This window comes from Heterocephalus glaber, unplaced genomic scaffold (assembly GCF_053883595.1).
Source record: "Heterocephalus glaber isolate CG9 unplaced genomic scaffold, H.glaber_assembly_v1.0 deba00001561, whole genome shotgun sequence".
Taxonomy (NCBI): Eukaryota; Metazoa; Chordata; class Mammalia; order Rodentia; family Bathyergidae; genus Heterocephalus; species Heterocephalus glaber.
In genome coordinates this window covers 9,694,787-9,706,545 of record NW_028258349.1, presented here as the reverse complement: position 1 = coordinate 9,706,545, position 11,759 = coordinate 9,694,787, and the positions used below count along the sequence as shown (strand labels likewise).

General features: G+C 40.3%; 1 protein-coding gene across 1 annotated transcript; it reads right to left on the bottom strand.

Moving 5' to 3' along the window:
• Positions 1–1,413: 1,413 nt before the first annotated feature.
• On the bottom strand, positions 1,414–10,579 carry Pdcd5 (programmed cell death 5). The gene is made up of 6 exons (XM_004858796.4): positions 10,387–10,579; positions 9,226–9,263; positions 3,884–3,945; positions 2,922–3,013; positions 1,893–1,964; positions 1,414–1,586 (listed from the first exon to the last, which is right to left on the bottom strand). The coding sequence occupies exons 1-6, from the start codon at positions 10,450–10,452 to the stop codon at positions 1,539–1,541; spliced, it is 378 nt and encodes a 125-aa protein (XP_004858853.1). The 5' UTR covers positions 10,453–10,579; the 3' UTR covers positions 1,414–1,538.
• Between the last annotated feature and the right edge of the window lie 1,180 nt (positions 10,580–11,759).

The following is an 11,759-nucleotide window of genomic DNA, read 5'->3' as shown; positions in this document are numbered from 1 at the left end:
CAGAAACCTCTGTCCTTGTATATACAACCACTTTTCATTCTCAAGTACCTTTCAAAGAAAAGTCTGATAATACTGAAATATGTTAGTAGCTGGCATTGGAATAGTTTTTGGTTTTTCCTCTTTCCAGTATGTTGTTTGAACTTAGGGTCTCACACATGCTAGGCAACCATTCTACAACTAAGCTACATTCCCAGCCCTTTCTAAAAATTTTTGAGGCAAGTCTTGCTAAGTTGCCAAGAAAAACCATGCAAGAAAACCTGCTGAGAATTGTCTACTGTCCTAGCATTTTTATGTAAATAAAGCCAAAAGCAAAATTTACCTGTAACTGGGATTTTTTCAAAATCCCTGAACAAATTTTATTCTATGACAATCTTGTTTCTTAAAAAAGAAACTGCTGTTCTTAATGGTTATACTCATTCACTGGTTTATTGGGGGATGTTGAGGCGCTTGCTCTAAAAGTGACACTGCAGTGCTGGGTGGAACCCAGAGCCTCCCACATGCGAAGCAAAGGCACCGCCACTGGGCTGCACAGCACTCCCACCCCCTCCACTGACTTCCTTCACTGACTGTGCTGACAAATTTCAAGTACAGTAAAATCTCAAATAGTTTTAAACAAATGTCAGCTGTGCTGACCAAAGCAGAGATTAGAATTATAAACCACATGCCCATCGCTTTTCTGCTATACTAAGCCTATTTATCTTACTGTTACGGAATTGCTCCTGGGCTGAGTTTCACAGGACTAAAACATTTAAAAGTTTTAACAACAGACCACTTAGTTGGTACTTGTTTATGATTTAAATGTGTGAGCAAAGGTTTTCATAACCTGGTGGAAGGAAAGCCCAATATGAGATGACTTTTGCCGGAAGTCTCCTGCATCTCCATCACTGAAGAACCCAGAACTTTTCTACCAAAATATGTAACTGCTAAACTGTCACAAGCTGGATTGTAATCATTAGAAGCCACTTCTCTCACAAACATGTTTACCACTGAATACTACTGCCAGTATCTCCTTGTTGTTTTGATTTTATCAACAGAAATATCACACTAGTTATTTTGGATGGGAGTGATAACTTACTAGATAACCTAATCTCAGTACCTTTCAAAAACAGATTATGGGAGAAACCAAAGCTAGGAATTTTCTTCCATTATATACGAAAGCTTCTATTTTTCTTTATGATGTTTTCCCCTACCTAGTAAAATATCACACTTGCAAAGGACATATGTATTCAGACTGCTACATGTTTAAAAGTTATTGGTAGAAAGGGAAAACAATTTTTTTTTTTTTTGTACCAGGGATCGATCTCAGGACCTTGCGCTTGTGAGGCAGGCGCAGTGTCACTGAGCTAAATCCCCAGTGGGAAAACAATTTTAAAAGCAAATCTTCTGGTCACTTGGCTGTGATACTAAAACAACTTTATTTTGCATAACAAGTTTATTTTTTTAAAGGCATATAGACAAAACAAAGTAAACATTTAAACAGATTTTAACTTCTGCCCTAAAACTGTTCCATTAAGTGTCAGTCTCTAAACATTTTTAGTTCAGTAATCATCATCTTCATCAGAGTCCATTACTTTTCTTCTGTTGAACTAGGGGGGAAATAAATGAGTGTCACCACATGTTTAATAATGCAAACTCAGATTTTCTGAAAATTTTTATGTACTTAAGCAAGACTGTTTTTTGAACAACTTAGTGAGCAAAGTGGAGAACAGCTGGAGGGCAAAAACTTTATTATACCCCCTCACTGGATTCAGCCTTCCTTCCCAAACTTCTATGTGTTACAGCATGAAACTCGCCTGGGAGCTGCCCTGACACACAGCCGCAGATGTACAGTCAACACTTAACATTTAAAATAGCAACCTTTTCTTTTGCCACATGCATTTGGGGAAACTTACTTTAACTGTTGTTTTCTTTTCTGTTTGTTGGCTTACTTTTTCAAGGATTTCTATTAAACCTTGTTCTGAGACCTAGGACACCAGAAAGAACAAGGTTTTTAAGCAAACACTATGTCTTAGCAAAACAAATCATGTTCTAAGTCTTTCTAGGGTGTGGGAGAAGAGGTCAAGAGGGAGAGAAGTAGGGGAGGAGGTTCAAACTACTGGTTACAACTACTGGTGTAAGTTCCAAATAAAACTGACTTTGCTATTGGTCATTTGAGGAGGGGGGAAATATCTATTAAACATCTTTATCACCACTAGCAGACAATGAAAACCACAGCTGTTACTGTACTAAATGACAAGGGTAGATACCACTTCTGCCCATGAGACGCTTAAACAATACCTCAGCAGAGATGTCACCCTCAAAAGATCCAATGGTTGTGTCTCCCAGTGCAAGGGTTCTTAGTGTAAGGGATTCAGTGGGGCGCAGGGGGCTCTGCAGGACCGATGGGGCCTGTGATGTTTTTTGGGGTTTTTTGGTACTGGGGATCAAACTCGGGTCCTTCTGCTTGTGAGGCCGGCAACACAACCACTGAGCTAAATCCTCCACCCAGGCCTGATGTTAAAGGAAGGGTGAGCTTGCCAGAATACTACCCCCCTAAGGGCATTACACACCTAATAATGAAAGGATTTTAGTGCCTCATTTGCAAAACAAGCCTAATTTCTACTAGACTGGTAGAATTTTAATTGGTACTACTGGTAATCTTTGTTTCCAGTGCACGAACAATTTAAGCCATCTGATTGTAATACTGTAGTCACTGGGTCTGAGACACCAACGAGGTTTCACAGCAATGCCAGGACAGAACAGAGCATTTTAGGAAAGGCAATTATCCTGTAGAATTTATGGTACATTATAACTTTTTTCTCCTTTAAAAATTTCTTCAAAGAGACAACTATTGTGTAATGAGATATGATTTGGCCTGGTGAAGCCATGTCATGGTAAAAAGTAGGTAACAATGAAGTTCTCTCAAGGCAGCCCAAGCTTACCTTCCCACTTAGCTGTCCATACTTTGCCATCTGTATAAGGTAATTCTCTACTGCTTTCGTTTTTTCAGGCTTTACAAGTGCTAAGTTACTTACTAAAAAGAAAGAAAAAATACATGTGCAAAAAGGTATCAAAACTAAATGTGCTTATCCTTTAAAATTAAGCACTGGCATTTCCAAAGCACTTCTCAAGCTTGTTTGTCTACGGCTCTCAACCAGGATAGCGGGTAGGCCAGATGGTACTACCACCCCTCTTACAAATGAGAAAACCAAAATTGAGCCATCTCAGTGTCAGGCAGAGTTACACAGAAGTGTTGTTGAGCCCAGATTAAACTTGGGTTCTCAGGTTCTAAACCCCATACTTCCCTCTTTCTTAAAATGTATGATTGCCTTCTGAAAAGACTTTATCCACAGTGCATCTTCTCAACTCAAATGGGCTTCAAGTTACAAGAGAAGAGTTTATGCTGACTGGCTCATTTTAATATTTTTCTTTCTACACTTTGCCTTTTTAAATTTTTTTGGTACCGGAGATTGAACTCGGGACCTTGTGCTTGCAAGGAAGATGGTGGAACCACTGAGCTAAATCCCCGGCCCACTTTGCCTTTTTTTAAAATGGAAAACTGAACTCAACACTAAAACAATATAATCAATCCCCAAGTCCTCATCACCCATGTCAACTACCAGCAATGTAGTGACTCTCTTTTAAGAGTGGTTCCCTATAAATTTTACCGGAATGCCCTAGGGGAGAATATCTTGGTAAGAAGAGAACTAAGCTGGCAATTTTAATAATGACTTAAACATACTTCTCTGAGTTTATAAACTCCACATTTCTTACAGGTAATGTGTATCTCAAGTGTTTTTAGGTTAAACAAATATTTAATCTATAGATAGTAATAACTGTATTCTTCCCAACCAACTCAAGCCCATTTTATGGAAATAACTTAGAGGAATTTGAAGATGCTTACACCTGGCCCGGGCTGACTGATCCAGAACTTGCGCTAAGATACTGTTTCTCATTTCTGCTTCCCTACAACAAAAACATAGGGGAAGCAAAATTAGATCTAAGCTGTCAACATGCCTATTAAACACACACAAAAAAATAACTCATTCAATATGTTTCTTAAGAGATGCCTGTGCTACATCAGGTGCTTTTCCCTTCAAAGAGTCAGCTTTATATGATATGAGTGAAAACCTACCAGACTGGCAGGAAACCTTATCTTTGTCACTAGAGATTCAGTTCAACTACCATTACCAACATTTAAGTACCTAGTGTGCTATGTCCTAGAAATTTGTAGTGGGATTTCAAGCAACTAGAAGGACCAACCAATTCATCTGTGTAATTTCCTCAGTGGTGAACCTGAGTCCCAGGGAGGCTATGTTAAAGAAACAAAGTTAGTCGCCCTGCTATAACCAGATCCAATGTTTAAAAGATTCTCAGTTCTGCTTGTTGAGTGGGGAAGGGGAATTAAATTCTAACTCTGCAACTACCCTATTTATCCAAGTGGGAAACTAGTACATGTTCATAGGGTAGTGGTTTCAAACTTTTTTAAAGTAGATTTTTTTCTTCTTTTCAAATGAAGCCCGCTAGGTAGTAACCTAGTAACACAAAACACAACAGCAGAGATGCTTGGGTTGAATTAGAGGGAGTGCTGGGATGGGTTGTGCCCACGATCCATCCCAGCTTAGGAGCAGTTAGGGCTTATGGAATTACAACATAGAACTAAAGTCCATTTCCTTATAGAATCTGAGTACTTTACCTCTGCCACGAACTAATGAACTGCTGCTGTATTTAATAAATCTAAGATGCCCCATAGTTTTATATATGTCTGAGAATGAAAATAAACAACTCATAGACTGGGGACCTATTAAAAGAGACCCAAGTCAAAGCTGGGATATGTATCAAAGAGAAACAGCACAAGCCAAACAAAAAACAAGAAAGGAACAGTTGGGAGGCTTGCATGCATCTTCGAGGAAGAAAAAAACCAAAAAGTTTCTCTGAGAATTTGAACTTGAAGCTAATTTAGTTTTGCAGCATTGCTGTCTGAATTCACACTACTTGGAAGGAGGCAGGGGAAAATCTCAAGCAAAGAATTTTAAAAGATTTCAGATTCAAAATCTGCTCAAGAGATGGCAGAGGCTAAAGTAAGCCTTCTCTGGAAGGATCCAGGATAAGAGCAATTGATTATAAATGTATTCCAATTTCTGGTTTTAAATGTAAGAAAACGCACCTCTTAGAATCAATGAAACTCAAGTAGTTTTACTGTCTTTGTAGTGCTCCTCCAGGTTCTCACATCATGACCCTGCTCTGCCTTGCATAATTCTGTAGATCCAGTACAATGCCTGACCCAAAGCAGGTACTCAATGGAATAGAGTTAAAAGACAGCATGAGGGGGAGGGGGGAGATGGGGAGTTGGTCAATAAATGTAGCTTCTGTTTTGCAAAATAAAATTTAGAGCTGGCAAACAATGACATGAACGAAGTGAACACTACTGAACCATACACTTAAACATAGTTGTGACAGTACATTGTTATTTTTTTAACCACAATTTAAAAAAAGGGTAGTAGGACATAATCAGATACTCATTCAGTAAACCTGCTACTGGGTGTGGGGCGCTCTGCCATGTATATTCTGGGATAAAACAAGAAAAGTGTAAGTTAATATCTGTTGAACACTTACTGTGAGGTACCGCACCCATGTAACTCTCACAAAAGCCCTACAGTAGTTCCATTATTATGCTCATTTTAAGGCAATCACAGAGACAGAAATAAACGTTAACCAGTAACTGTAATTCAGGGAGTTAAGTGTGGCTCCACACATTTATTTAGCTAACAAAACCCAAAAATAACCTGATGACAACTCAGGGGGAGATCACTATGCCAAGAAAACCTTTAAGATTTGCACACTTAAGGAAACTTCCCCACCGCCATTCTAAGCTCCTAGGGCAGAGAAGCTGAGCCAGTCCCAGAACCCGGAAGGAAGCTCTCCCACTGCCATCCCAAGCTCCTAGGGCAGAGAAGGTGAGCTGCTGGGGGCGGGGGGCAGAAACACACCCACACACTGCCCCCCCACCCCCGGCCGTGGTAATGAGAAGACACATAACCAAGCCTCAAAAACAGACTTCTGGATTACCTACAGCAACCCCAAAGGGAAACGAGATGGAACAATCTGATACTCAACCACCTGGACTCTCTGAACTGGCAACAAAAGAGGATCTGAGAAAAATGAAATCAAAAATAATTACTCAGATAACAGAAAAGATTTTGCTCATGGTGCAAGACATGATTAATAAATCTAGAGAGGACACAGATAAAAAAATAAGGGATCTAAGGAACATGATGGAATCCCAACATAGGAAACAAATGGAATCCATAAAACAGATGCAAAGAGATTTCCAGGAGATTAAAAACTCCATTGAAAGTGCGCAGCAGAATGAACCAATGTGAGGACAGAATTTCAGATATAGAAGAAAATATTGCAATTAGTGACCAGGAAAAGAAAAATTGCTTTAAAATTGTAAAGGAACACAAGAAATCAATCCAGCAGCTGCTAGATGATGCAAAGAAGAATAACATAAAGACTGATTGGTGTCGATGAAAGAGGAGAGAGTGCAGATGACATAAAAAAACTGTTCACAGAAGTGATGGCAGAAAATTTCCCAAGGAGGGGAAAAGAACTTGACATACAGATAAGTGAGGCATATAGGACTCCAAATAACCTTGATCAAAATCTACACATAGGCATATAATAGGATTCCAGAAATCCAACAGAAGAACAAAATTCTACAAGCAGTGAGAGAAAAGAAACAAATCACATACAAAGGAAAGGCCATCAGAATCACAGCAGACTTCTCAATGCAAACCCTCAAGGCAAGAAGAGCTTGGAGTGATGTATTTCAAGTCCTAAAGGAAAACAGCCTCCAACCCAGATTGATGGACCCTGCAAAACTATCTTTCAAAATTGATGGAGAAATAAGATACTTTCATGATAAAGAGCACCTCAAGAACTTCATGAATACCACACCAGCACTCCAAAAAAGTTTGGACAGTACCCTAGGAAAAGACAATGAGGATCACAACCCCAGGAAACCCAGCAGAATGAATCCATTGGGCGTGACAAATTAAAGGCAAAGGGGGAGAATCCAACAAAAAGAAAAAGTCATGACAAGGCTTTTAAAACTTTTTAACTTCGTCTCCCTAATGAGTGTATAATTCAATCTTGTTATTGTACTGATTAGTATTTTTCTGATTCTACAGTTGCACACCTTTCCTTGTGCTGTACTGGCTATTTATCATCTTCTTATGTCTACTTTTTAATTGGGTTGTGTATTAATGAGCTCTAAGTATTCTTTATATATTCTGGTCATAGGTTATATGCATTGTAAATATGGTCTGTTTAAGGACTACTTTTCATTTTAATGATGTCATTTAAAGTTCTAAATTTTGATGGAATCTCATTTTTTTTTTTTTATACATGTTTTTTGTTTCCTAGGTAGTTCTTGCCTACCCTGAATTCATAAACATTTTCCCTTCTAATTTCTTCTTAAAGTTTTATACTTTTAGGCTTTCATATTTAGGTTCATAGATCCCTTCAAGTTATTTTTATGTATGGAAATAAAGGGTTGAGGTTAATTTTTTATATACGGATACCAGATGTTCTAGTGCTATTTGCTGAAAACACTATCTCTTCCTCGGCTTCTGAATTGAGTTTATATTCTATAAAATGCTAATGTTAAATAATCTTTCAAAACTCAGTGGACCATATATGTGTGGTTCTATTTCTAGATTCTGTTTTATTCCAATGATCTATATGTCTTTCCTTACACCAACAATGCCTTGATTACTGTAGCTTTAGAAGAAGTCTTAAAATTAGGTACTAAACGTCTTCCAGCACTGTTTTTTTTTTTTTAACTTTTCTAGGTCCTTTGTACTCCTACATAACTTTTAGATTTCAATATCCAATTCTTCATTTATAGCAAGTATACATAGACCTGAATTTTTATATATACCTTGTGTTTTCTAATCCTGCTAAATTCAAATACAAGTTCTAGGGGCTCCTAGAGATTTCTTAGTATTTTCTCTGTAGATGATCATTTCATCTACATATAAAGATTTTGCTTCTACCTTGCCAATCCTATCCTAATTGTGTCATTTTATTGCCAGACTCTTTTGGTGGGGCCTAGGTTTCAAAGTTTAAGGGACAGATAAAGAGTAAGCATATCTGCTCTTGTTCCCCACCTTAAGGAGAAAGCATTGTATCTTCTCCATTCATATAAGGCGTTCTCGCTGGAAGTATGGAGTACATGTCTTTAATCTGTTGAGAAGGTTCTGTTCTACTTCTGGTCTCCTGATAGCTCTTACCATGAACAGCTGTAGAATTTAGTCCAGTACTTTTTCTCCAACTAGTGACAGGATCATATGGCTTTTTCCTTTCCTCTGTTAAAATGATGACTTTTGGGGGGTAGATCTTCCAATGCTGAACCAACACTGCCATCCCTATAACAAAACCACTTTCTACATACTGCCAGATCTGACTTCTAATAGTTTGTTTTGTTAAACAAATTTCTATCTATGTTCATACTTTTTTCTTCTATTATCTTTATCCAGTTTTAGGATTAGTACAATGTTGATTTTCTAAAATGAGGGGAGAAGTGTTCCTTTTTTCTGCTTTGATATAATTTATCAGTTAAAATGTATATGAGCCTGCTGTTGTCATATAGGTAGGTTTTCAAGCTAGGAATATACTTTAATAGGTGCTATTCAAATTTTATATTTCCTCCAGAGTTAGTTTCATTAATTTGTCTTCCAAGGTACTTCTTAGAAGTTGTCAAATTTATTTCAAAACAGATTTTTGAAATATGCTTTCTATATCCTTTTAAATTCTGTAAAATCTGTGGTAATGTCTCCTAGGTCTTGATATTGTAATTTAAAAAATGTATAACTGATATTGTATAACAAGAAGAAAAGGTCTAAAGGTGCAGGGGAAGTGGGAGGGGTAGGGGAAAGGAAAAAAGGGAAAAGAAAAAATATGAGAAAAGGAAAAAAATGGAAACAAAGTCTTTGCAAATAGGGAAGGGTGGAGGAGGTGGAGGGCAGGGGAAGGGGAAAAAAATAAGAATCAAGATACTCATGTAATGGTACAAGATCCCAATGATGAATGTAACTGTATTTTATACCGAAAATGTACCAACAAACTTAATGAGAAAAAAAAAAAGATTTGCACACCTGTTAAAATTCCTAAAGAAAAAAAACTTTTAAAAATCCAACTGGTGAAACTGCCCTTCAAAAGGTTCAGATTTCCAGTCCATACCTGTGTTTCGCTTCCTGTTGTGCTGCATCATTAGGATCCTGAAAAAAAATTTTAAAAACCAAACTTTTAAATAGAGTATAATTTCACAGAGGGGGAATAAAATAGGACTATATTTTCTTTCTGATAATAGGTTCCTGAAGGGGTAGTGGGTTTATTTAATAATTAAAAACTGGGGCTTACAAACCAGTGAGATGGGTTTCGCTTTTTTGCATTGGGGATTGAACCCCAAATCTTCCTACTGAGCTAAATTCCCAGCCCTTTTTATTCAGAGACAGGGTCTAAGTCGCTCAGGCTGGGCTCAACTTTGAGATCCTCCTGGCTCAGCCTTCCAGAATGCTGGGATTACACCCCTGCACCATCATGCCCAGCTTTTTTTTTTTTTTTTTTTTTTTTTTGGCGATGCTGGTGATTAAAGCCAGGGTCTCATGCACTCTAGACAAGCGCTCTACTACTCACCCACATCCCTAGCCCACACTTGAAATGTTTTGGTGAATTTCTAAAAGTCACAACCTCATAGAGATTCTGGGACTACAAACTACCCTTGGGGACTAGGGATGTAGTTTAGTGGTCGAGCACTTGTTTATTAGCATGCTTAAGGTCCCAGGTTCAATTACTAGTATCGCATGCAAGCATGCAAACAAACAAAACCTGTGGAAGGAGAATCCCTGTACTACGAAATCGCATTTACATACAAAAATAACTTTTGGAAAATAAAATGTGCCCTATTTCCAAACGGTGCTTCCTTCCAGCCTGCTCCCCTCCCTCTGCCGTAAAAGCGTTACCCGAGCACTCCAGGATCACTGTTTACTTTTTGGAGCCCCAACTCCGACAGTAAACTCCGTCGGGGCGGAGGCTGCTCTGTCCCCGCGGTACCCACAGCACTTGGAACTCAGCAGATCCTAAAATAAATGCTGCCTGCTCGGGACAGAGCAGCTCAATTCTACACCTTGGCGGCCAGCTCCGAGATTTGGTGTAGGGGTGCGGCCGCCAGGCAGGCAGCCAGCAGAACCCCTGACCCAGCAAGGGCTCCGCAAGTGCCCGGCGCCCACTCGGACCCACGCGGCACGAAAGGCCCGGACTTCAGGCCAGGAGGCCGCGGGGGGGGGGCCTTCACGTGTGGGGCAGACACCAGACCCGGCTAGGCGGCAACCGCCAGCTCACCCCGTGTTTCGCCTGCAGCTCGGCCAACCTCTGCTTCCTCAGCGCCTCCAGCTCCTCATCTGCCATGGCGCGACCGTCGCGGAGTAGCAGCGGTAGCCACTGTCCGGCCCACTCGGAACTATCACACGCAGCCCCCACGGCGCGGGTCACAGCGCAGGCGCCCGCAGCGTCCAGGCCTCACTAATCCACCCCAGAGCCACTCCCCCTACCACGGCCAGGGCGCTGGGGAGAAGCCCGATCCTCGGATCGCACGTGGGGGCGGGGCGGAGGGCGGGGTGGGGGCGGGGGCGGGGCCGCAAGCGGAAACGCCCCCGCGGAGTCTTGAGGACCTGGCTCCGTTTGGGTCGGCCCCTTAGTGTGTGGATTTGGCAACTGCAGGGAAAAGATAATGATCTTGTAGATGGCATCAGCAAGGATAGGAATTCTAGGTAGTGGGTGTTAATGCCAGGCTCAGAGTATGGCCATTTCTAGATAAGAAACCAGGGACTCAGAAAGGCTAAATAGGGTGATGGAAATGTTCTAGAACTGGATTACGGCGATGGTTGCACAACTCTTCGTTTTTATTTTACTGAGTATGAGGATTGAGCCCACGGCTTTTCACTGAGCTACATGAATCCCCACCTCTTTAAAAATTTTTTTTTTTAAATTTGAAACAGCCTCTTTAAATCCCTAAATCACCCAAGCTGGCCTCAAATATACAGTCCTCCTACCTCAACTTCCCAGAATGCTGGGATTATAGGCGTGACCCTCCATACCTGCTGCACAGCTCTTAAATGTGCTAAAAACTGCATAACAAATTGTACCATTGAAATAGGTTAAGGCAGGTGTGGGGAGGAGAAAGTTGAAGAGACCATGGGAAGGTCTGTAGCCAATTGAGAGCTAGGTTAAAGCAATCTTGGAGGCTGAGTCAGGTGCAGACACCTCCTTAGGGAATGTATACTTTCCCCCATTGAATGGTTGTGGCAGCTTGTCAGAATTTATGTGATTATACTGTATGTGTCCCAGTTTATTTTTATATTTATATATTTATTCATTTATTGAGGCAGGGTCTCCCTTTGTAATTCAGGCTGTCCCTGAGCTCACTATGTAGCCCAGGCTGGCCTCGAACTTTCAGCGATCCTCCTGCCTCATCCTCCCGAGTCCTGGGATTGATTACAGCCATGCACCACCACTCCTGGCTCTGTCCGAGTTTATTTGCAGGCTCTCTGTTTGATTCTTTTGTTCATGATCATTATTCACAGTAGCCAAAAGATGGTATTTGGGGATTTAGCTCAGTGGATGCCTGCCTCTATTCCAAGTCCCTTGAGATTGCATACGAATTGGAAAATGGATTTTTTTTCCACTTTGGCAAAAAAAAAAAAATCATTGGGATT

Excerpts from the sequence above, each read along its gene's own strand:
- Pdcd5 (XM_004858796.4), bottom strand. The coding sequence starts at position 10,452 with ATGGCAGATGAGGAGCTGGAGGCGCTGAGGAAGCAGAGGTTGGCCGAG. Across the intron at positions 3,946-9,225 it reads CAACAGGAAGCGAAACACAG|GGAAGCAGAAATGAGAAACA; the intron begins GTATGGACTGGA and ends TTTTTGTTGTAG. Across the intron at positions 3,014-3,883 it reads TCAGTCAGCCCGGGCCAGGT|TAAGTAACTTAGCACTTGTA; the intron begins GTAAGCATCTTC and ends CTTTCTTTTTAG.